The 26,637-nt window shown below is 40.3% G+C and overlaps 1 protein-coding gene across 5 annotated transcripts in view; it reads left to right on the top strand.

The window, feature by feature from the left end:
- The window catches only part of LOC140732326 (partitioning defective 3 homolog), an 838,958-nt gene that overhangs the window by 314,357 nt on the left and 497,964 nt on the right, over positions 1–26,637 (top strand). For all 5 annotated transcript variants that reach the window (XM_073054817.1, XM_073054816.1, XM_073054819.1 and 2 more), the window contains exon 3: positions 23,489–23,669. In XM_073054817.1, coding sequence (XP_072910918.1) covers positions 23,489–23,669 — 181 coding nt within the window. The remainder of the gene's footprint in view (positions 1–23,488; positions 23,670–26,637) is intronic.

The raw sequence follows: 26,637 nt of genomic DNA, 5'->3' as shown, positions 1-26,637 counted from the left end.
TGTTACCGGTGGGAAAGAAAGTGGAAGGACACACGTAATTAAGAGCATAATGCATGCGTAGGATTGTCTGACCCAGAGCAGGCAAAGGTGCCATGTCATGTTCTTCTACATTGTGTATTCCATTTAAATTTAAAATACGACTGCAGAGCTGATGATCTATTTAAGTAAATTATTGTTAATTAAAATGTAAAGATTTACACTAAAAGCATTTAAAAGGTAACTGCTATTGCCATGGAATGTTGAAAAAGGAGAGCTTAAGCAATTAGTGAACCTTGTAAAAAAAATAGTGAAGTATTCTGCCTTCATGTACCTTCATTAGTGAGCTGTTGCATGGAGGATGTGTATGACAGCTTGGATGATTGCCAGCAAATATTCATCTGCAGAAAAGCTGATTTTAATTCTTTGGCAATGATAAGTTAGTTGGCACAAAACCACAATATTATAGATTAATTAACTGTTTAAATTATCTGAAAATAAAGGCTAATAGCTAGAGAGCTTCTTTTGTTTTTCATTTTATTTTGAGGACTAATCTCAGGAAATTGACTTTGGATCAGAAGTGCCATTTCCGTACAGGTTGCTGGAGGTGTGGTCCTTAAACTAGACCTAATGCGTTTTGAGATAACGTTGCACTATATAAAGGAGAATAAGTTCCTTTCCTGTTGCAAACAGCACCAAACACCATTCCGTATAAGGTCTTTTGGACCAAATGAATTCTGCATTTGGTAACAAGTTAGTGTTTCTCCAAGCATGTAAACTGCTCTGAGCTGTTAGGGAAATGAAGTCTGAATTTATGTTTTTCACAAGATGCATTAAGCAGTTTCCTAACATATTTTTCCTCTTTTACAGCTATGGATTTGTTTTTGAGAAGCATTTGAAGTAGTAACTTATTATTTAGTTTTGGTTAAACTAATTTGAAATGATTTGAAAGTAGTTTAATTGGAGCTGCTCTAATTTGAGATTTAGTTCTACTTTATTCGAAGGGATACAGGAGTATTGCCGTGTGTTTCATTGTACACATGCTTCAAAGTGTCATTTCCTATGCTGGATGTTAAGTTCAAAGATATTTTTAAATTTATTATAAGTGTGTGTGTTTTTCTGTCTCCACTTAAACATGTTAACAGTTCTCACCACCAGCCACTTGCTGTTGTTGGTTTTATGGAGATTCAGACAGAAGCCAGATGAAAATTTAAAACTGTAGACTTGAAAGTTAGAAATAAAAACAGAACATGTTGGAATGCACAGTGGTTTAGGTGGTCTCTGTGGAAAGAGAAACAAAATTAACAGTTCAGGATCCTTTAAGTGATATCTGGACAGGTTAATAGTGGAAAGGTTTGGAGGGACCCTGAGCTAAATGGAAGCAAGTGGGACCAGCTCAGGAAAACACCTTGGTCAGCATGGATGAATTGGGCTGAAAGGCCTGTCTTCATGCTTTTTAACTCTACTACTTTTTGAGAACTGCTGAGAATTTTCAGCAATTTTCTATTTCTATTGGGGGCAAATACTTTTTTCCTGTAACACATTCCCATGATGACACATGGCATTGACCCATTAAAAAATGGCTTCAGTTGAGACACTGAAATACTGCTTGTGTCCCTCAGCATTAACCACGGCTGTCAAGAAAGAACGTGAGGGGAAGCTGGAAATTAAAGGCAATCAGGAGCTTTTCAAGTACGGTTTAGGAGAATACCAGTAGATCACAATAGCAGGTTCTTTGCAACTGAACACAGGTGAAGCTCATACAGTGACAAGCAAACTTTCAGCTTGGCTCTTCATTATAATTAGAGAAGCCATGACCTTTAAGCTTCAAGTTCCACAGGGATCATTGGCATCATGACACTTCGCTTTTCTGCTCACTTGGGTTCAAAGCTGCCCTGGTTCTTCCCCAATTAGGCACTTCCTGATGTCAGATCACTTTCAGATCCTAAGAATTCTAATGAGACCAAGTATATTACCTGTTAGAATTTTGCTGTCAGGTAGGAAGCCGTGATTATTGTTTATTATCGCATTAAGTCTTTGGTTAATCTCAGTTGTAAACAACAGAGGCCAGGTGTGTATTTACTACACGGAAGAGTTACAAGCATCACTGCTTAGTCATTAGCCTGCTGTTGTCTCTTTTGTCAATTTTACCCCCCTTGCTTATTAAATGAAGAATGCCCCTAACTACTTTATCTCAGTTTCACTCTTTCTCTGCTGGCCTGCTGGATGTTGCACTAATTTGCAGCAACATTACGCACTGACATAAAGTTTCCCGGAGGCTGTATGTTAAAAAAAAAGAGGCAATTTGCAACATTTGTACCTCAGCTTGCTCAATTATTTGGTATTCAGTGTAGTTTAAAGTAAAACAAATGTGATGCCATTACTCGAAGGAAAATTCAAAACTGAGCTTTTACTAGAAGGTGTTAATGTGAGAAAGAACCACTGTCTTAAACTGAGATGGCTGTGATTTGATATTCAGTGTACTCAACACTGGAACATGATTAATTGAGAAGAATTGTATGCTTGAATAAAGATGATGCTTATGAGTGCTAATATATCTGGTCAGGGATTTTGTATTGGAAAGTGACTGGAAAGGTTTATTTCATGAACGTTGAACATTGGAATTAAATTTCTTGCAGTTTTTGTTTTAAAGATCTATGCTCTGGAATATAGACTCTGTGGCCACTTTAGTAGGTACCTCCTGTACCTAATGGAGTGGCCACTGAGTGTATGTTCATGGTGTTCTGCTGCTGTAGCCATTTCAAGGTTGGATGTGCTGTACATTGGAAGATGCTTTTCTGCACACCACTGTTGTAACACGGTTATTGGAGTTAACTGTCAGCTTGAATTAGTCTGGCTATTCTCTTCTGACCTCTCTCATTAACGAGGTAAATTCGTCCACAGAACTGCTGCTCACTGGATGTTTTTCTCAATTCTTGCAGCATTCTCTGTAAACTCTAGAGTAAGTGGTCGATCTTTGAGACTTGTCCCAGTAGATCCTGAAAAAAATGAATAATAAATACACAAATACACTATGTCTGATAAACCTTTTGATGCAAATATGTAGTAACTTTTACTTTGAAAAAAGACCACTCGACAACTTCATGCCCAAAAGGAACAACTTTATCTCGGACGTTAAAATGATATTCGCCTACAGAGGTTGTCACTAATGCACACCAGGCAGAAAACCCCAGAACCCTGGAAACAATCTCTCTTTACAAACAGCTTTCTGTAGCGGGAGTATTACTATATTACCATGATCCTCAATTGTATTAACTTATCTTTCTAATGCTCACATTACAACACTTCTCCCCCTTTAAGTTCCAACATTCCCCAAATTTAAAAATGGGAAACAAAAACAGTGGTGTCATTAGCTTGCATACCCCTGAAATTTATAACTAGTGTCTCAGTAACAGTTTACCAATACCAGGAAAGTTGAGGAGCTGAAATCGGGGTTGAAGGCCCAGCAAACATGCTGTTCAGAAGATGTGGATCAACAAGTGTTAAAGGACTTGTCACTCTGTGAATATTTTTCATGACAGTTCGATGAATCCCTGGATGTAATGCAAACAGCTCAGCCTGTTGTATTTGTCAGAATGGCTTTCCAGGATTTTGCAACAAAGGAGGACTTCCTCACTCTTTTGGACTTAAAGCAGAGAACAAGAGGTGAGGATATTTACAATGAGTTTTTAAAAAAAAGTCCGTGAAAATGACATCCCCATTCATAAACTGGTGGCAATTACTACTGATGGGGCCCCAGCAATGCACGATGTGCGTGTTGGTTTTATAGCACTGTGCCATAATGACCCTGATTTTCTCGACTTCCTGGATTATCACTGTGTGATTCAGGCCGTGGCTGGGAAGGTCGTGGACTTTTCTCATGTAATGACGCTGGTGGTCAAACTGATAAACTTGATTCGAGCAAAAGTGCTTCAGCACCACTTATTCAAGGCGTTATTGGATGAGCTTGATGCCTCTATGGCCCGTTTGATATGCTAGTTACAGTGTTTTCTTGGTTGAATTAATTTGAAAGTTTGACAAAAGCATTTTATGTAATTAAAATATAATTAGTCCAAATAAAGGGCCTCAAGTTGGAAGCACAATCTGAGCTGTTTCTTCCCTAAACGATTTAGTAAGTCGCTCTTACCTTTCACTAAGGCCGAGGTAGGGGATCTTGGGCTTAAAAAGGTTGGTGATCACTACTGTAGAAACTGTTGTGTGTGAAAAGCCCAGGAGGTCAGTAGGTTCTGAGATATTCAAACCACCTTGTCTGGCACCAACAATCTGGCACAGTTAAAGTCTCTTCAATCACATTTGTTCTCTATTCTAAACAACAACTGAACCTCTTAATTATGTCTGCATGCTTTTATACATGATTGGCTGATTAGATATTTGCCCTAACATGCAGGCATGGAGGTGCATCTAAGAAAGTGGCCACAGAGGGTATATGTCTTTTCACCTACAAAGTGAAAAAACAAATCATTGTACATTCATGAGACTTTTCAGTCTTTCAGATGGTAAGCAGTTCCCTCTGTATTTTTTGTGGCTTTTAACAGAAGACAATCTTACTAGTTTACTGAGGTCTATTGTTAGTCATCTGGTGTCTAATTATGTAATTGTACATACACATTCCATCAACAGAAAATACATTTTTTAGAAACTTGCATTTCAGTTTATATGTTTTATGCTTGTATTTTTTTTAACAGTTTTGACAAGTCATCTTCATAAGCAAGGTAGAAAAGCAGGAAACAGTATGTCAGGGGAAATTAGTTTAAATGACATGCAGAAGGAATGTCATATGGTAATACAGTAACTTCAATTGAACAAAGCACTAGGAATTAAAGGCAAGCCAGAATCTTGTGAATGTATTTGAATCTACTCCATCTCAGTAGTACCTGGCAGCCAAAGCGAAGCATTTCCCAGACTCAAGCTGGTACCTTTAATATAATTCTCTAATGTATGACAGCACGGTTTTCTTTGTTATCTGTTCCTTGCTTCTGCAAATTTAAACCAGCAATGCCACTTTATTGCAAGCTGCTCTGCATTGTCTCTCTGACCTCTGTATGCAAAGCTTTAAATTAGTTAGAGCTTGTTTATTGGCCTGTTTCCCAATGCTCTTTGTGGCTTATACAAAGGCAAGTAAGTGACCAAGTCTACAGGACCATGGGGAAAAGTGAATAGCTCTAATTTGTTCTTTCAATCATGACAATGGCCATTTACATTTGCGTCTTGCCTTCATTACTGTATCCTGACCCTAAGCTCTTCACAGGACTGCAATCAAGCAATCATGAAGAGTAGATATCGAATGCCAGCCTCCTGTGCTCTATCATTCCATGACTGGCAAACAACTAATCAGAATTACAGCACTAATTCTCCAAAGCATTTATTAGTAATGAGATGCTTTAAATAAAGAAGTTGTTCAGCACAGTGAACAGAATATTCTGAGTGTCAAAAGACCCCCTGTCCTTGTACACCAAGGTACAACTGCAGGAGTAAGGAGCTGTACACTAGGGACTAGAAAAATGTTTGAAGTTTCTCATCCTTGTCCCCAGATGCCTTTTGTTGTCTTCCAGTTCTTTGCATACCATTATGAGTGAAGAGTATTTACAGATTTCCAAAAAGAATTGCTTCTCATTGGTAATCTAAAATCTTCATTGTTTTCCTGTGTATGAAATTCATAAAGATATATATACTCTTAGAGGTTTAATAGTTTAAAAATATTCAAATAATATTTAACAGTGATCACAGCAGTATATGTGGTGTTAGAAAGCAAATTAATTATACATTTTGAGATTTTCAACTAGAAACAGACCAAATTGCTGAGGCAGAGATGAATGAAGTTTTGAACCCTGGTACTCAAACTCTAAAATGTTTGCTAGAGATTGGTGGCAGACATTGGTAGCACTGTGAATAAAATTTGCCTTTAGTTATCAGAAGACAACACCTTGAAGTATATAATTTAATCCAATGTAGCACTGGAGATTAAAACCAACCTCATTATAGTCTGTGTTTAAAATAAAAGTAGTTGTGTGTATAGATGCACTGGTCAATACATGGTTCTGTATGCTTCAAGGGCATTAAAGTGCCAAAGTTTATCAAAATTTCCCATCAGTTAAAATTCATATTTACCTGGGTCTCTGCTGTTGCTGCTATCTTGGATTTCTAATTTTTTTTTATTTACTGGCAAAGTATTGTCAAGGCAAAAGAAAGGTTTTCATTTCTGCAACATGTGATTAACTTCCCCAAATACCTCACAATAAAAGAAAACATTTTGCAGTGCCTGATTCATCTCTGCAGTGCAGATAAATTCAATGGCCACCTATAATTTATCTGTTGTTAGTATTTCCCAGAAAGTAGGAAAACTCTCAGATTGTATCCCAGAATCTTTTCCATCTCCCTGAATGACTGGAATAAGTGAGCAGGATTTTGATTACTCCAGAACAAAAATGTCATGAAGTGGCATTGTATTCTGAATATTACTTGAATGCAATACCTGGTGTTGTAAGCCTCCATCTTTATTCCATTCTCTTCAGGGCATAAAGGTTTTAATATAGCTGATGTGCCCTGGCAACGACATGCAAATTCCTTGCTCTTCAAAAATATATAGGGAAGTGGTCAATGCTGTAGTTGCCATTACAATGAAGTTGGCAGCACCTCTTATTTTCAGAGAAGCTTGCAAAGATTTGGCATGTCTTCTCAACCTTTGAGAAACTTCTATAGATACACAGTGTTGAGTGTACTGACTGATTGCCTCATGTCCTGGTTTGGAAACATCAATGCCCTTTAGCCCAGATAATCGCAGGGAAAACATTCCCCACCATTGAGCACATTTATATGGAGTGCTGTTGCATGAAAGTAGCATCCATCATCAAGGAACTGCATCATCCAGGACCTTCTGTCTTCTTGCTGTTTCCATCAAGGAGGAGGTTTTAGGAGCTGTAGGTCTGATACCACCAGATTCAGGAATAGTTATAACTCAACTATCAGGCTCTTGAATCAGAGTGGATAACTTCACTCACCCTAACACTGAATTGATTCCATAATATACGGAATCATTTTCAATGACTCTACAACTCATGTTTTCAATATTATGTAATATTTTGTTACTTTTTCTTTTTGTATTTGTGCAATATTTTATCTTTTGTGCTTTTCTCGTCTGAGTTTGTTGCGTGCAGTTTTTATTGCATGCAAATAAAAGTATATTTAAAATTGCTTGAATTCTGATCACCAGTATTAAATTAGGAGGAATAGATCATGGCACTTACTTCATAGACAAACAACATAATCTTTTTCTGGGAGGTGAATTCAAGTCCACCATCCATTGAAGGAAAGATAGAAGCTTATAGAACCTGTCTTCAAAGGGATATGAGCCACAGTTGTTTGTCCTGGAAAATTGACATGTTATTTTCGCCAGTGTTTGGAGTAAAAGGCAGTCAGAGAACCACCGTGAAACAACAGGATAAAAGATTTTAGTCACAGATAATCACTCTTCAGTTTCCAGTGTAATCTGATGGAAATCATTTTGATCAATTTAAGGCATTTATAAATCATTTGCCATGTAATTATTTTCAGTGACAGAAATGAAGGTTTACTGCTTGCAGTAATATTTGAAGAATTCTGCAAAGGCTCTGTACAAACTATTCCTAGCAGCGTTTCCATTTCAATGAGTTGGGCAGGCACCAAATAAACTGATTTTTTTCTCTTTCTCTGTAAGCTGTTTATTTTGATTGAGGAATACCACTTAATGATATGCTGATAGTTGGTCTGTTCTTGTTAGTATTTTCAGATTCGTTTGTTACCACAAAAAACCTCCACTAGCTGGCAGAGGGAGCCTGTTCGGGCTCTAGTCTTTGTGATTGTTGCTCAGTGAAAAATTGAGCAACCGATTTGACTATCTTATTCCCCACAGCAAAAATCTTTTGCAATTCTTATTACTAGTCAGACTTCAACACTTTGTGAAGTTGCAGTGTGCTCGTGAGTGAACAGAAAAATTGCACACCTCTGTTCTGAACTTTTGAAGGCTTTGATTTTTAGGGAGAGCATGAAGCTGAATTAACCGCTCTGCTTTTCTGACATATTTCTTATTCATGTCTTCACTTTGAAATCATTGTATATTTGGTGCAAAAGCTTTCTCAGACCCAGACCCAAGTTGATCACAACTTGACTGGAATGCTTTTTGTAAAAAAAAGTGTTAGTCTGTACAAAATTCACTTGGCTTCAAAGTTGAAATTACCCTGTTGTTCAACCTATAGGAGTAGGGATCGCTGCAGGTCATGGGTTGAAAAAGATCTGATCAAAGAGATAACTTAGAAAATCTGACTTAAAGTGACAGTATTGCAGAAAAGGGTTTCGATCATGACTCGTAAGTAAAATTATATAAAATAGAGGAGAATGAGCCTTGATGTGTTGAACCACATAGATGCACGCGACTCTGTACCACTAGATTGACTATTTGTCGGCATTAGTCCATCTTCCTGTTAGACCGCACAAGAAGTCTAAAGTTAAACCAGATTTAATCACCTTGGACAAAGGTCTGGTGATTTCTGTCTCTTGGCGAATATTTCGCCACCATCCCAAATTCATAATTGCATACCAAGCCTGGATTTTGTTTGCAAAAGCTACGTTGCTTGTGGAAAGTAGTGCATAGACTGGCAGCAGTGTTCTCAGCACAGAGGAGGCATGAGATTAAAAGCTGATGAAAGAGTTCTCTCAGAATACATGGGGCAATTTGCAGTGGTGAAAGGCTGCATCTGAGTGCTTCAGCATCTCTAGAAGGTGATGTAAACTGAGAGAGGCATGCATTTTTGGTTGGCATCCAACCTGCTCCAAGTGAATCTATGGAATGAAGTGCATAACAAGGTTGCTTGAGGAACACCTGCAAAGATGTTGTAATGAGATGGCAAAGCCCTTGAATCATTCATAATGATTTTGTTTTCATACTGCGGAGAGGTTCAGTTCAGCTCACCAGATATGCTACAATAAGCCAAGTTCTCATTAAAAGTGGGACTTCATACTACATGAAAGGTTCTCCAAAAGTTCCAGTACCAAAACAGACCAACTGATACAGCTGGTAACTGCTTGGGAATTGGTGAATGACTTGTGAGTGATATTGGAAAGTTCATTGGTTTACTCTGAAGGTAACATTAAAAATTGGAGGGCAGTTTGCAGTGATATCCATTCACTCTCATTTTGCTACATATTAATATTGAATTATTTAATGGGAGCTCAGAAACCAGTTGATTTAACAAACCCTTTCTTGGAGGCAACTTGTTTGAGCAGCTTGATTTGTTGTGGTATTTTAGCTTGTACACCTTGACAATTGATGTAATTATTTAGCAGTGAATTAGTATGTGTGAGAGATTTTATTCCATTTCAGATCATTTTGTTTTCAACTGTCTGGCAAACGACAAGTGCTCAATAATTCTAATTGTCCTCAGATTCTTTGCAGCACGCACAATGAAACTGCAGGTGTTTGATCTGATTTTCTTGAGATCTGATATTCCCACAATTTATTTGGAGGTAGCCAATAGGAAACATCTGCAGGTTGCATTAATATAAATGCTTATGGAAGCTGACATACGCTACATCAGAATAGATGGATTTCCTGTTGCTTCATTAAAATTGTAGCATGACCTTGTGCAGGGCAATAATAAGCCAATATGCATTTAAAATGGCTGCGTAAGTCCTCTCTTTTCAGCAAAACATAGGAGAAATTTTAAAATTAATACAACTAATTAAACTGTACAGGATGTAAATTTACTGACAAAAGTCCAAAGTGGTAAATTCCAAGGAGGCAGTACGTCTCATTAAAAAGCTGACTAACAGTGGGCACGTATATAAAAGAGAACTCTCAAAGGTGTAATTAGAATGGTGATCAGAAGTAAGCAGTGATATTATTGTCATGATTCATTTACTGACAACTGTCTTCTAATTAACATCACTGATAACCTAATAGAATATGTATGCTCTGCAGTCTAGTACCTTGTTTATTCTGTGTTGATCTAAGCACACTATAAATCCATAAGGGGGATGAATGTTGTTCCTTAGTTTATAGTGTTGACTTTTGAGTTGAGAGCTCTAGAGATGTCAACATTTGTGTTTGTATCTGCATACTTTTACCTGCACTCATTGCAGTTGTGTGCTTTCCACTTCTCAGGCGCAGTTTGAAAATAGTTCCACTTAGGGCTAGATTGGAGCAGTATGTCTGACTCTGCTAACATATGTTCTACCCAAAGTGATCATCAATAATCATTATGTACTAAGGAACATAGATTTTGGGGATGGGGGGAGGAGTTGGATCTTACTCTATTTGTCAATATAAACAAGTTTTGCTATGATCAAGCTTGTTGTACCTTTTGTACTTGAAACAGTTAAACAATAAATGCCATTCAAATGTGCTATCTTTATTAGAATGTCAATCCTTTATTTGAGGGAAATTCTAATTATTACAACAGTTTTGTTATATTAAGGACTTATTTTTATTTTCCTTTTTACCATTTATATTTCCTCACAATTTTCTATGCTGGCACATAAAGGTTCTTGGCAAGGCTGTAATTGCCACAGGTACTTGCACTGTTAATATGTCACAGATGGTTTGTTATCATATGTGCAATGCTCATATTTGTATTTACCAAAGAATATTAGCGGCCAAAAAGCTGTTCTTTTATGCCTCTCTTATTGTGTTCTCACAAATAATCATGTGAATTTTTTACTTGTGTTCCCTTTGCTTTGCTCTTTGATGTTTTTGTTGATATTCACCATTTTCTATGTCATGCATCTCTGCCCCAAAGCAGAAAATCTCATTCATGACCTCTCTCATGGATTCTGCTGTTAAAACTTTGAATGAAAAAGAATTGGCAGTTGCTTTATCAGACTAGTAAATAACTCTGTTAGTGACAGATTCTCCTATTTCTTTGGTTTGCTTCATCTACATATACAGGATAATTAATATGTTAGTTAATTTGCTGCCTGTTACAAGTGTTTAGGGGAGCAATGAAGGTCCTCCATCTCTTGTGGTGTTCAGGGCTTCCTTCATCATGTCAGTGGGTTCCTCTCGATTTTAACTATTGTTAGTCATACAAATCTGGGGTGGAGATTCAGGAAGACCATCAGTCTCAGAGGCAGAAGGATTGTTCACAGGTGTTTCTGAAACAAGTTAGCCCTGAGCTGAACCCCCGAACCTGGAGGACTGGTGGACCACACTTCGCCCGGCCTTTGACCTGTTTGGCATGAGTGAACGGACCATGCCCTAACTCCGGCCAACGTAGCTCTCCGATTCATTGAGGCACGCAAGCCTCCAAACCACGATAAGGTTGGGGTCCTCCTGGAGGATAATTAATATGTAAATACATTCATTTTCACCTGTGCAAGTTCTTTAGATGGTACTTGTGTGTTTGATCCTCAGATTCCAACTTTGATTTTTCAGTCTCTCTTGAGCATCTTTTAATACCTTACCAAATATCTTTTGAAAATCTGAATTTGCTGATTGTTCATAACAACTGTGTCTGCTGTATAACTTTATCAAACATGTCTTGCTTTTCATAAAGCCCCTCCTCCCTACAATTTTTCACTTTATCTCAAAATATGGATTCTTAAGGTATTGGCTATAACCGCAGTTTGAATGACTGGACTATGGTTATCCAGTTTTTCTTCTCAGTTTCAGATAAGTTAGACTAATTGTCTCTCTAACAACATTTTTCTCTCTTGTGGGATGGAGTGTGTGTCTTGAATTTTCTGATTGGCTGACAGTGCTCAGAAACTCTTCCACCGTGAGATTCATCTTTCCGACAGGAATGATATCAACCAGATTGAAAGAGTGTGGAGAAAATTTACAAGGACTTGAGGGCCTGGGTTATAGGGAATGATTGAATAGGTTAGGACTTTATTCCTGGAGTACAGGAGAATGAGGGGAGATTTGATAGAGGTCTTGCTAGGGTAAATGCAAGCAGGCTTTTCCCACTGAGATTGGTTGAGACTGAAACTTGAGGTCATGGGTTAAGGGTGAAAAGTAAACTGTTTAAGGGGAACATGAGTGGGGACCAACTTCACTCAGAGCATAGAGTGTGGAATGAGCTACCAGCGCAAATGGTGGATGTGGGCTTGATTTCAGTATTTAAGAGAAATTTCGATAAGAACATGAACAGGAGGGATATAGGGGGCTCTGGTCCAGGTGCAAGTTGATAGGATTAGGCTAATTAATAGATTGGTACAGAGCAGATGGCCAGAGTGCTTGTTTCTGTTCTGAGGCATTCTTTGACTCTATAACTTTAAATTAAACAAGGATTATTTCTTGACCTTAGTTGGCCCAGTCTGTATACTTGCACATAAACTTATTGCTTAGATAAAATCTGTTTAAATATTTTAATTCATACTGTATGTCTATATGCTTTATTCTTTATCAACACGTTTTAAAAATCATTGTATTTCCTTTCAAAAATCAGTTCCCTGAAAATCAATTGCTTCATTCCCCTCCATGTTTCTCCACTGCCTTCTTACCCCTCTCTACAGTAATTGTTTTATTTAGCATTAATACTAAAGAATTCTCTATTGAACGTAATAGCTGCTGCAAAATCTTGGACTCTCGCAGCATTTTTAATGCAATAGAATATGCCGAGTAGTAATTACCTAACAGAGTTTGGCAAGGTATTGAGAATGTGGAATGCGTTGCCAAATGGAGTGTAAGAGGTAAATTGTATTCAACTTTTTCCCACATTTGCTTGTTGTGAGGAGTCTCAACTGGAGCAGTGATGTTGGTATGGAGTGGGTGGCCTTATGACCAACCTGATCCTATCATTAGAGATGTTCCGCCAATCGGGAGAAAGCTGGATCCGTAGATATTAACGTAAATTTTAAAGGAGAGGAAACAGGTGGGACAGAGAATATTGGAGAAAATTCTTATATTTATCCTGTCAAAACTTGATTGTATGACCTCTAGTTGTGGAATGATTGAATTCAGAGAAGTAGTAGTTTGAATAATACTGAAGATTATTCAGTACAATAGCAGCATAGTTCTGTATGGTGATAGTGAATGGAAGGTCTTTGAGGTAAATATTTCCTATAATCTCAGATTAGTTTTGTTTTCCCTAGTAGGAATATATTTAATTTTAGTTAACAAATTTAATTTTTTTAAAATTGAAAAACTGTTAACTGGTTGTTGTTTTTATTGCTTTGAAGTTAATTTGGATTTGAGCTTGGTGCTGTTCCAGATCTACTTTTCAAAACTTTGCATTAAATGAAGGTTTGTTTCCAGGATTATTGTGAGTTTTATGAATCACAATATTTGTACAATTTAAATAGGGTTCTATACACAGTTCAGCTTTTAATATCATGCACCATTACTGATGCTAAGTTTTGAATTAGAACATAAGAACATCAGAAATAGGAGCAGGAATAGGCCATCTGGCCCGTCGAGTCTGGTCATGGCTGATTTGACCATGGACTCATCTCCACCTACCTGCATTTTCCCCATAACCCTTAATTCCCTTACTATACAACCTTGTCTTAACTGAGGTAGCCTCCACTGCTTCATTTTGGAAAGAATTCCACAGATTCACCAACCTTTGGGGAAAACAGTTCCTCCTCATTTCCGTAATTGTTACTTGTCCTTGAGTTCTCACCCTTGAGCAAGATCTTCCTGAAGAAAAAAAGCTTGTTCAGCCAGTTCAGTCCTTGCAAGGAATATATGATTGCCAGTGCTTCCCCATGTATTTGTGACGGTTTGCTCTGTATTACTGAGATCAGATTAGTTATCTAATGCTAGTTCTCACAATCCATAATTTGATGGCTTTTCTCTTTTGACTTTCTCTTATCTAGCTATCTCATTCTAATCTACGTGGTCTCCCAGAGGTTTTGCACGTGTGTGTGCTTATCTCTGACCCAATGCCAGTTCTTCAGTCTCTCCTGCAATTATTGTCCCTCTGACTTTCAACATGTGAACATGTAACTTCCCTTCCCTCCACCATTAGCAGCTATTCCTTTGGTAGTCTGTGCCTTATGTGGTGGAATTCAACATCTCGGTATCATCAAATTAAGTTTCATTCCAAGCCGGTGGAAGTGGGCTGAACCATTTCAGCTTCTTAACAACGTAATATCAAAGAAAACTGCTAACAGGAGATTGTCTTCTCATCGAATATTCAACCATGTAGTCCATAATGTCTACTTAAGAAGAAGGAGAGAAGGGAAGGTTCCCATCCAAAATCACAACAACTTCTTTCAATAAGAGTGCAATTCAAGATTCAAGACTGTTCATACCATTTCCTTTACACAAGTGCAAAGGAGAATGAAAAAAGCACAATAATAAAAAATGGAATAAGTATACTGTAAATATGTAAGATTCTTCACCTCTACTGGGGCATAGGTTACTGACAGCAGCAAGCCAGAGTCCTCTGTCCAAGGTCGGTCTTTCACATTGTCCCCAGGTGTAGCCCATTTCAAAGATCCTTCCTCTCCCAGGAATGAGGTCTTTGGAGCTTCTGTAGCTCTGGGTTTTTACGGGATAGGGTTGCTAGACCCATGCCCAACCATCTCCCCACCCCCACCCCCGCCACAGCTGTGTTGGGACTGTCCATGGCAGAGTTACATGGATTGATTATATAGAACTGTCCAGATATTTTAGATATTTCTGTCCAGATATTTCTAGTGTCCGATATTTTTATCACACACTGGAATGTCTAAAACTTTTGCATAGTTCTGTAGTAATTTTATGTATTGCTCTGTACTGCTGTCGCACAAAAAAACAAATTTCATTATATATATGAGTTATGATAAACTTCATTCTGATCTGGGTCTATTGCGGACTGAGAGTGGGAAGAGGGCAGGGAGAGGGGACTCATGGTTGGGAAAACGGGGGAAGGTGAGGGAAGCACCAGAGAGACATTTTGTAATGATCAATAAACCAATTATTTGGAATCAAATGTCCTTGTCTGGTGACTCAGGGCTGGGTGTGTCTGTGCCCATGCCATCTGCCCCTGGCACTCCTTCCCTGCCATCTGTCCCACACCCTTCCTCGGCGCTCCGCTTTTGCTATTCCAGATTTTTACAAACTTGCTCTCTGTTCCACATTGACAAATCCAGTACCTGTACTGTGCAAGAGTCTTAGGTACCGAGCTATATACATGTGTCTAAGACTTTTGCACAGTATTGTATGTAAATAAAGCGACATTGGTATAGGAGTGCTGTGCCTAAGGTAACTCTGAGAGGAAATGAGGAGGTAGGAGTGGTGGAGGGTGTGGAGCTGTTGATCAGCCCTACTGCTTGGGGAAAGTAAATATTTTTGCCTCTGGTGGTCCTAGCTGGGATGGTACTTAGCATTCTCCCTGATGGGAGTAAGGCAAACAGTCCATGAGCAGGGTGGGTAGGATCTTCCATGATGTTGCTGGCTTTTTTTAGACACCTTTCTGTATGTTTGTCCTACAATAACTATTTTCAGACAAATGCAGTGAGGGGAAAGGATTTTGCACATTTTGTCTGCAATCTGGTTGATTAGGACATTGACAAATTATATCCTAAGCAGAATAATCTTGAACCATGGAGTATGAGAGAGGGATATGCTCAGAGTGATTGTGGGGCAGATTGTTATGCAGAGCATCGTATTGTGAAGCTGCTTAATAGAGGTCAGGGAGATGATCAGATGGAGAGGAAGTGGTTTGGTTGGCAAGTAGATAGAAACTAGAGTGGGTGCATTTAGGGAGATGACCTAACAGAGGAGGTTGATTGGTAGACACAATTGGGGGTGGGTTCCTGAGGACATTGTTCCCAGCTTCCTTTGTTGCCAAGTTCGAACAATTTTTTAAACAAAGGTGGACTTCATTTGAAGCTGAGGAGCTCGGTATTGGGCTGAGTGTCTGACAAAAACTACTGCACCTCTTTCCCCAATGTATTCTGTGAGGAACTAGGTGGGTGTCAAACACACACTGCTCACCCTGAGAACATGAAGTATTTGAGAGGCCTCACCCTTTTACCCAAGTGAGATTTTGAAGCACAGTGGAAATTCATGTTGATGTGCATTCCATGAGAGGACTGCTTGTAGACCTATCTGACAAGAACATTAGAAATTCTGTAAATGCTGAAAATCTTGGGCCACACCCTGTCACCTATCAGCCTGTACTCATTCTCCTGCCCCCCCCCCCCCCCCCACCATCACCTCATTCTGGTTTCTGCCGTCTTCCTTTCCAGTACTGATGAAGGGTCTTGGTCCATAACATCGACTTTGTAATTCCCTTCTGTCTTTGAGTTTCTCCACTGTTTTGTGGGTGGTTGAAATCTGATGGGAGTCACTTTCTCCTTTTCCTGAAGTTCCTCATTTACTACTGATTGACTTGTGTACAAGTTGTCTTTCTGCATCACCTGGTAGAAGCATTACTGCCCGTCTCTTCAGCAGAATGGCCAGACCCATCCTCAGCAATGCTGGGGACGGATGCACATCTGGTGACGTTTGCTGTTTTTGGGCATATTGAGTAAGCACATGTTAATCCACAGCCACAACGAGGGCACATTGTGTGCATTTTCCTTCCCTTTCATTTGAACTGCCATCTCTCAGCTCCAGGATTAACCCTAGATTGAACTCTGACCTCCTAGAGCAGTGTTGAGTTAATATGTTCTCCCTGATTGCATAGGTTTCTTCCAGATATTCTCACATGTCGTAGACATGGGGGTTACTAGGTTAATAGGTTAATTAGCTTCTGGAAAATGTCTCCTGTTTGAAGATGATTGGAGAAATCTGGGTGGAATCGATAGGAATGTGGGGTGATAAATTGGGGTTTATGAAGAGGTTTTGTAACTTTCTGTTTGATGTTCACTGTAGACTTTGTGGGTGAAGGGTTTCTTTTCATGCAAATTGGTTCTGTGACCTCTGACAACCTTGACCTTGAAAGGCAGCAACGTAATTCAACTGGCACTGCCATTGTCAAGTAAATTCGTATGAATGCTTTCATTTAATTTCAGAAACTTGTGACTAATTGGAAAGTTCTGCACAAAGCTGTAGTCTGGAGCCACTGACAGAATTGATGGTTGCAGTCACAGTCCCGAGCAATCGCTGTATTTCAGCCAACCTTTGTATATTCTAAGTCACATATGGTTTCTCATCAAAGACATTGCTTAAACATTAATGGGGAAATGCTAAGACTGTTAAGCTATTGGCTGCTTGGCAACTTTTAGAAGATCAAAGGGGATGCATGAAAGGATATGTTTGTATCAAAGGGGATGTTTACATTCAGGGACTGCAGCATCTCTTACAACGGCATTGCTTGGTGTAAGTAATGCAGGGAGGGAGAATATTTCAAAATTCAAGATAGTGGTATTAAAGGCTTTTGGGATGTTCATCAGAGCAGTACCCAGTAATTTAAGGGAATTAAGCATGAAATTCAAATCACGAGAGAATTGTCGACAGTAGTCTCATGTCCTGGAGATTCAAAGTAGACTACTTAATGCCTCAGGTCTCTTTTACCGCAAAATGGCTGAGCCCTAACTAACTTCTGCTTTATTTGCCTTTCTCTCCAAAATCCTTGATTATTTCCAATTAATGAATGTTTATTCATCTTTTAAAAATGACAAACCGATTGATCTTCAATACTAATGTAAGAAAAAGAGTTTGTACCATGAGCCAGTTGTTGGGCTGACGAAAGCACTGTCTCAGCAACACACACAAAATGCTGGAGGAGCTCAGAAGGCCAGGCAGCATCCATGGTAAAGATTACAGTTGATGTTTTGGGCCGAAACCCTTCGGCAAGACTGAAGAAAAATGCGGTGGAGTAGATTTAAAAGGTGGGGAGGGGAAGAGAGAGAAATGCCAGGTGATGGGTGAAACCTGGAGAGGGAAGGATGAAGTAAAGAGCTGGGAAGTTGATTGGTGAAAGAAATTTTTACTAGAATGTCTGGTCCTGAAACACCTCCAACCCCACCAGGAAGGCCTCAAAGATCTGTTTTTTTCTGGACACCAGACCTAATGAGTTCCCCTCCACCACCACTCTCCTCTGCTGAGTGGAACTTGTCCCCAGTCTAAATAATACCTTCTTTCGCTCCTTCCACTTCCTTCAAACAAAAAGGGTAACCATGGGCAGTTGCATGGGTCCCAGCTATGCCTGCCTGTTTTGTCAGCTACGTGGAACAGTCTGTGTTCCATGCTACACTGGTGACCATCCAGCACTTTTCCTACATTACATCGACAACTGCATTGGTGTTGCTTCATACACCCATGCTGAACTTGTCAATTTCATCCACTTGGCCTCCAACTTCCACCCTGCCCTCAAATTTACCTGGTCCATTTCTGACACCTCCCTCCCCTTTCTTGATCTCACTGTCTCTATCTCCGGAGACAGCTCATCCACAGATGTCTATTACAAACCCATAGACTCTCACAGCTACCTGGACTATACCCCATCCCACCCTGTTAATTGTAAAAATGCCAACCCCTTCTCTCAATTCCTCTGTCTTTGCTGCATCTGCTCTCAGGATGAGGCTTTTCATTCTAGGACAAGGGAGATGTCTTCCCTTTTCAAAGAAAGGGGCTTCCCTTTCTCCACCATCATTGCTGCCTTCAACCGCATCTCTTCCATTTTGCGTATGTCTGTTAATACCCTATCCTCCCGCCACCCTACCAGGGATAGGGTTCCTCTTGTCCTCCCCTACCACCCTACCAACCTCTGTGTCCAGCACGTAATTCTCGGAAACTTCCACCACTTCCAAAGGGATCCCATCAATGAGCACATCATTCCCTCCCACCCCCTCCCAAATTTATGCTTCCTGCAAGGATCGTTCCCTACGTGACTCCCTTGTCCATTCATCTCTCCCCACTGATCTCCCTCCTGGTACCTACCCTTGCAAACGGAACAAGTGCTACACCTGTCCCTACATGTCCTCCCTCACTACCATTCAAGGCTCTAAACAGTCCTCCCAGGTGAGGCGACACTTCGCCTGTGAGTCTGTTGGGGTCGTATACTGTGTTTGGTGCTCCTGTTGTGACCTCCAGTACATTGGTCAGACCCGACGTAGATTGGGAGACTGCTTTGCTGAGCACCTATGCTCCATCCACCAGAAGACACCTATTTTAATTCCACTTCCCATTCCCCTTCCAATATGTCCATCTTTGGCTTCCTCCGTTGTCATGATAAGGCCACACTTCGGTTGGAGGAACAACACCTGAAATACCGTTTGGGTAGCCTCCAACCTAATGGTATGGACATTGATTTCTCAAATTTCTGTTAATGCCCCTGCCCCATCTCCTTCACTATTTCCCATCCTCTTTTCTCTCTCTCACCTTATCTCCTTGCCCACCCATCGCCTCCCTCTGGTGCTCCTCTCCCCTCTTCTTTCTTCCATGCTCTGTCTCTTTCACCGATCAACTTCCCAGCTCTTGACTTCACCCTTCCCCTTCCAGGTTTCACCAATCGCCTGGTGTTTCTCTCTCCCCTCCCCCCACCTTTTAAATGTACTACTTAGCCTTTTTTCCTCCAGTTCTGCCAGAGGGTTTCAGCCTGAAATGTTGACTGTACTCTTCCATAGATGCTACCTGGCCTGCTGAGTTCCTCCAGCATTTTGTGTGTGTTGCTCAGATTTCCAGCATCTGCAGATTTTCTCTTGTTTTTGAAAGAGCATTGCCTGATGCATTGCATTAAATTAACCTCAAACAGCTATGCATCTGGTCTCGGAGCTCTCAAGATTTGGTAATTCGGAATAATTTTTGCACCGATTTGGTTTAACCCTGCCGTTTGCCTTCTGTGGACAGCATTATGGAGTCAGCCTCACAACCGTTTGCCAATTTACTGTCTCCTTTTGGCTAATTAATGTAACTGAATAAGTGCCAGGAATCAGTTTCAAGGCCCTGGGCTATGGAATCTCTGTTCAAAGAACAATTTCAAAAGTTCCATTTGTGACCAAGAGTTGGGCAAGCATTTAATTTCCCACACGGAGAAAAAAATACATTAGAAGTTTAGTTTTATTAGTCTGGTTGGAATTTTTTATTTATGATGTCAAATATTAATTTGAATTTAGACGCACAAAATGCTGGAGAAAATGCCGGGGATAAGTTGCATCTGTGGAGGCCAGAAGACGGTTAACATTTTGTGTTGAAACTGGTCTGAAAGGTAGAGCAGAGATAGCCAATATAAAAAGGTGCAAGGAAGAGGTGGAGCAAGGGAATGTGAGTGATCGGTGAGGTACATTGGTGATAGGTAGATGAGGGATGTGAGTGTAGATGGGCAACCATGAGCTGGGAGTTGATGGGTGATAATGACAAAGGTCTGGAGATGATGAAATCTGATGAGAGAAAATGGTGGAACTATGGAATAAAAGTGAGGGAGATGCACAAGGCACATGGGAACTGTAGGGGAGGGAACTGGTGCGCGTGTGTTTTAGCCCCACTTAGTTAACTATAGATAATTTGAAATAGTTAAGTAAGTAAGGCTAAAACAGAAAAATATAGCAGTGAGCTAGTGTTCATGGGTTCAGTGTCCATTTCGAAGTTGGATGGCAGAGGGGAAGAAGCTGTTCCTGATCACTGAGTGTGTGCCTTCTGGCTTCTGCACCTCCTACCTGATGGTAACAATGAGAGGGCTTGTCCTGGGTGGTTGGGGTCCTTAATGCTGGATGCCACCTTTTTGAGGCACTGCTCCTTGAAGGTGTCTTGGATACTATGGAGACTAGTGCCCACAGTGGAGATGACTAATTTTACAACTCTCTGCAACTTACTTCGATCCTGTGCAGTAACCCCTGCCCCCCCCCCCAATACCAGATGGTGATGCAGCCAGTTGGAATGTTCTCCGCAGTACACCTGTAGAAATTAGTGAGTTTTTTAGGTGACAAACCAACTGAGGAGATGTCAGTGAGGGCTCCATCAATAGCAGTGGGGTGGGTGATGGGACAGTTTTCTGAAAAGGAATTTCTGAGCTCTTACTCAATTTTAAACATGAGATTGTGCGCTGGTTTGCTGTTTTATTGTGACTCAGCAGGAAATAGCATATGCACATTCATCTGAAGTGATAGAATAGTCCTGCAAATTAGCTCTTGGAGCACTTTTTACATTAAGTTGTATTTTACATCAGATGCAAGAGGCAAGGTGAAAAGCTGGGGTTGAGGCTCCATTAGAATTAACTGAGCCACTGAAGCCTGCAAGTTGGGCATGCACTCAGTATAAATGTAGTGTGACTTCCAACCTGACTAGAAAAGTGCCTGGTAATCTCCCAGACACTTTGAGTTTAACCTCACACTGCTGAATTATGCAGAGAGCAGAAATGCTCCTTTGCCGATTTTTCTGAGCGTTTAATTCTGGACTGCTTGGTGAAGGTTTTGGACAGATGTGCCTGTCGGCACACGCAGGCAGGGTTGTTGGAGCAGTAGGCAATGTAAAACATTAATTTTTGCCTGACTGGAACACAAGCTGCAGCTGCCAGTATCCAAGTAGCAGACTGAAGCTGCAGTGTGAATAGATGCACCCTAAAACACAGGTGCAGTGATGAGCTTGCCAGCATCTGAATACCAGTGAGATGTTCATAAGAGGCTTACTGTGATGCTGGCACACAATCAACATTTCACTGGTGGTCCAGTGCACTTGGATGGATATTCTTTTAACTGCAGACATGGTAGCTGATTATCTATTAGTCAGGTGTGCGACTACATCTTGAGCCATGTCACACTCTTACCCACTGTCAGACTGATGTCTATATGGCTTAATTTCATACCACACACGCTCACAGTAATATGCTTAAGGCAACTTTCCTATCAGTCGAAAGCACTGCTGGTGACTCTTAAGAAAATACTAGTTCTTCAGCAATTATACCAGTAACTGATCCAATTTAAATGATGGAATCAAATTAGGAAAATTAATTTTCAATATACGACAGTATTTGCTCATTCAGTAAATTCAGTGATAAATCCTGGTGTGCTAAAGAATATTGAAATTACTGTAGTTTTGATAAACTTCGGGAGGGTCGAGACACGTGTTGCAGGGGTTCTGCTGAGATCTTTCTCGGTAGCTTTTTGTTTGCAAGTCAAAGATTGAAATCGCCGTCTGGTACAGGAGTTGCAAGATGTCTGATCTAAAGTCCCTACAAAGGATTGCAAAGAGGATCATTGAGGTCTCTTTTCCACCCACCAGAGATATTTGTCAGGAGCGGTGTGTCTGTAGGGCCCTTACCATTGTCAATTATCCCTCCCATCCATCCTACAATCACTATGACCCCTGCTATCAGGCAGGAGGTATTGTAGCATAAGGACAAGGGCAGTTAGGTTGGAAACAGCTTCTTCCCCCAGGCCCTGTAACCACTGAAACCCCTGCCACCCTCCAGGTCTCATCACATATGAAGCGCAAGTAGTGTTAGACTGTTTTGCATTTAACTTGTGTTGTAAATGGACCTTATTGTTTGGTTGTTTATTTGTGATAATATGACTTTATGTGAGTTGTACGTACTGTGTTGTGCACCTTGAAACGTGTTTTGTTTGGTGGTATGCACGTACTGGTGCGTGGCCAAGTGGTTAAGGCGTTCGCCTAGTTATCTGAAGGTCGTTCGTTCGAGCCTTGGCTGAGGCAGCATGTTGTGTCCTTGAGCAAGGCACTTAACCACACATTTCTCTGTGATGACACCGGTGCCAAGCTGTATGGGTCCTAATGCTCTTGGACAACATTGGTGGCGTGGAGAGGGGAGACTTGCAGCTTGGGCAACTGCCGGTCTTCCATAATAAAAAAAAAACCTTGCCCGTGCTTACGCCCTGGAAACTTTCCAAGGTGCAAATCCATGGTCTATCGAGATTAACGGAGGCCTACATGCATGTGTACAGTTGAATGGAATGACAATAAACTTGAACTTGGAGTGTGACAAAATGAATTTTGGGTTGAATTATTTTTATTTTAATTGTGTTTCATCACCACTTTAAACAGGGGCTCACATTTCAACCTTCCTTCAGCCCTGTTAGTAGTCAAGTTCAGAGGGGCAGTTAATACCTCTTGAAAATGAAGTCTCTTATAATCAGAAAGAATACAATTAAGAGCACAAAATGCTGGAAATATTCAACAGGCCAGGCATCATCTGTGGAAAGTGAAACATTTAACGCATCAGGTCGAAGATTTTCCAAATTGAATGAACGGTTTTCAAGCTGAAATGTTAACTCTTTCCCTTTCCACAGATAATGCCTCACCTGCTGAGTGTTTCCAGCATTTTACTTGAGGTTTCCAGCAATATTTAGATTTTCACTGAGCATGTGATGGAGATTTTTTGACAGTTATTTGATGATGGTTCATTACAGTAATAGAAAAGTTGCAGCACAAGTGATCCAGAATGGTGAATAAATTTGATGTTCATTCAACAATTTGAATGAATTGTAATTATGATATTAATTATGCAGCATTTGTGCTGTAATTATTAGTTTATACAATGAAGCATATAATTGAAAATACTCTGGTTTTCACATCCTTTGGGGGGGAAAATCATTGGATAGGTATGTGCTGGTGACATGGTCAAATACATCAAAGAACAAACAAAAATAAAATAATATTCTGAGTTTTAACTGTTGTTCTTCTCCACAGCTTGTTGCCATCTTTGAAGAGCAAGACCCCCACCATGGTGGTGATGGAACCAGTGCTAGTTCAACAGGCACTCAAAGCCCGGATATGTTCAGCAGTGAATCGACACCCAACTCCTTGTCTGCATTTCAACCCTATCAAGTATCAAGTGAGATCGAGGTCACACCATCTGTCCTCCGAGCAAGTGAGTATCTTTATATATACTAGTACTGGGATATTTTGTATTATTTTAGGCAATTATTTGGTGATATTGTCATCTTGCAGCTCTTTTTATTTAACGTGCCCTTAAAAAGTTGCTATTTTGTTTTGCATATTTTCATTTCTTCTTTGTTGTATAGTTATGCATCTCTTTGCTGTCTGAAAGCAGGGATGATATTGGAGTATTGCTGGGTCAGAGTCATAGAGTTGTGCTGCATAGAAGTGAACCCTTCAGCCTTTGGTGTCCACGTTGATGATCGTGCTTATCTGTGCAAAATCCTAATTGTCTGCATTTATTCCATACCCCTCTGTGCCCTGTTCATTCAAAGTACCGGTCCAGATGATGTTACTGTTCTTGCCACTTTACCCTACATGTAGTGATACTGTATTGTAGAGATTAGCAAAGCGCTTTACAGCACCCACGATCAGTGATCAGTTCCCGCTACTGCCTGCAAGATGCCTGTGACCACTTGGGTTTCCTTTGCTGGCCCAGTTTCCTCCCACATTCCAAAGGCAAATGGGTTCGGGTTAGTGAGTTGTGTACATGCTTTGTTGTCACCGGAATGATGGTGACATTGCGGACTCTCCCTAGCACATCCTTAGACCATGTTGGGTGTTGACAAAACGATACATTTCCCTGTACGTTTTGGTGTACATGTGACAAATAAGGTAAATTTTTAAAAAAAGTGGTTTACTGTTATCACCACTTCTGGCATTTCATTCCAGATACCAGCTACTGTTTGAGTGATATATTCACCCAGCAGATTCCCTTTAAATCTCTTCCCTCTCACCTTAAACTTCCTCCCTCTCATGTTAAAAGGTGTGCCTCTAGTTGAAGACACACTGTTACGTACGCATAGAACAAGAACAACAGTGTAGCAGTATAATTAAACATTCTTACTGGGTCATGTTAGTAACAGTATGACCTAGGCAATTTACTACGAAAAATGTGTGCGCTCGGAAGCCCTAGCCCAAAAATGGGTGCCTCCTGCACGTAGGAGATCCAGTTGATTCACTGCGCAATCAATTGGCTGCATGCACACTACCGCAGGAAGCTGACATTGTTTATCTACCTGGATGTTATATACCTCCATCAGTAACCATTTAGCCCTCTTTGTTCCTGGGAAGACTGGCTAGCCTATCTAATCTCTTTTGATGACTAAACTTTCCAATCCCGGCAACATTCCTGTGAATCCGTGTGCACTCCCTCCCGCTTTACTGCATTCTTCCTATAGTACAGTGACCAGAACTGCACAGCAGTATTCCAGGTGTCGTTCCTCAAACATCTTGTACAGCTGTAACATGATATCTCAGCTCTTATACTCAGTCCCTAGACCCATGAGGTGTGCCGTGTGCTGCCTTCACCACTCTGTCTGCCTGCTTTGCCACTTGTACAGAATTATGTACTTGCATCCCTTGGTCTCTTTGCTCTATAGCATTTCCCAAAGCCCCGTCATTCACTGTGCTTGTCTGAGTTAAAATTTATATACCATTCCATTGTCCATTTTCCCAGTTGATCTACTTATGTCCTATTCTAACCTTAGACAATTATCTTCCCTGTCCATTTAGGGGCCATCGACAGTCCCTTATTCTCATCAAAGTTAATATGTATATAAAAAAAAATAGAGGACTCAACACTGATCCCTGTGGCATGCCATTGCTCATTGGTCTCAAATTGGAAAAACAACCTTCTACCTCCAGTGAAGCAAATTTTGTATCCATTCCTAACTCACCCTGGATGCCTTGCATTCTAACCTTCCAGACCAGCCTACCATTTGAGACCTTGTCAAAGGCCTTGCAAAAGACCATGTTGACAATGACCAGTGCTGTGCATTTGTTGATACTCTTAGAAACCACTACAAAAAAAAACTCAGTGAAACATGATTTTCCCATGGACATAGTCATGCTGACTATCTTAAATAATCCTTGGCTTTGAAAATGCAAATAAATCCCATACCTTGGAATTCCTTCTGAAAACTCCCCCTTACTGATGCATGGCTCACCAGCTGATGCTTCCATGGCTTGTCCTCACTTTCACTCTTAAGTGCAGGTACAACATTAACTACTCTCCAGTCATTCATTACCTTATCTGTGGCTACAGAAATCTAAACTCAGGCCCCAGTAATTTTCCCTCTTGCTTCCCATAACAACCCACCTTACTCTAGAAAGCTGCCTTCTCACCCCATGCCCCCTTGTTTGCTCACAGCCTTTCTTAGTTAGCTGTTGTTCAGACTGTCTGCCATCTAGATTGAATATGCTTTATCTGTGTTCGGCCCATGCCTGCCGCTGAGTTCCATCTAATAATTTTTGGTGGGGCAGGTTTATAATGGTATCACTTGACCAGAGCCTGTGGAGTGTACCTCAACTAAGACGTGGTTGCATAAGAAGATAGTTGGCAAGGAGGATTAAATGAGAGTTAACTCTGTGTCCTTACATCTGGTTGTGTCTTTATTGTTGTGTCCTTCTCTGACTTTGTTTAAACACTCTGAGAAGTACAGGTATTTAAATTGTAAGATAGTCTTTTTAAAGTTTTTAATATTGCTATCTGCAACCACAAGTGCTATAGATTCCCTCATAATAGGATAGTAATGCCAACTGTAATAAATACCGCAGGAAGTAGAAAATGGAAAGAAATTCCCAGAAAAATGCTCAATGAAACATGATTTTCCCACAGACATAGCCATGCTGATTATCCTTAACACTGGACTGTCAGTGGACTATGTCTTGGCATTTCTTCCCTTCCCTCGGCAGCCCTGTTGTCAAACATATCTTCCCATATGATGGTCCAGATATGAAAATATGTACGTGGTCAATGCTTGCCAAATTTGAATTGCAATAAATTCCTGAAGCCATAAATAATTCTTTTGATGGTTCCATAAGTTCAGTGCAAGAGTTCAAGTGGAATCTGAATACATAATTTTCATACATATGGCAATTCACAAAAAAAGTAGAGG

Source organism: Hemitrygon akajei, chromosome 8 (genome assembly GCF_048418815.1).
Source record: "Hemitrygon akajei chromosome 8, sHemAka1.3, whole genome shotgun sequence".
Lineage (NCBI taxonomy): Eukaryota > Metazoa > Chordata > Chondrichthyes > Myliobatiformes > Dasyatidae > Hemitrygon > Hemitrygon akajei.
Note: the sequence above shows the minus strand (reverse complement) of the source record. Positions and strands in the feature narration are given on the sequence as shown.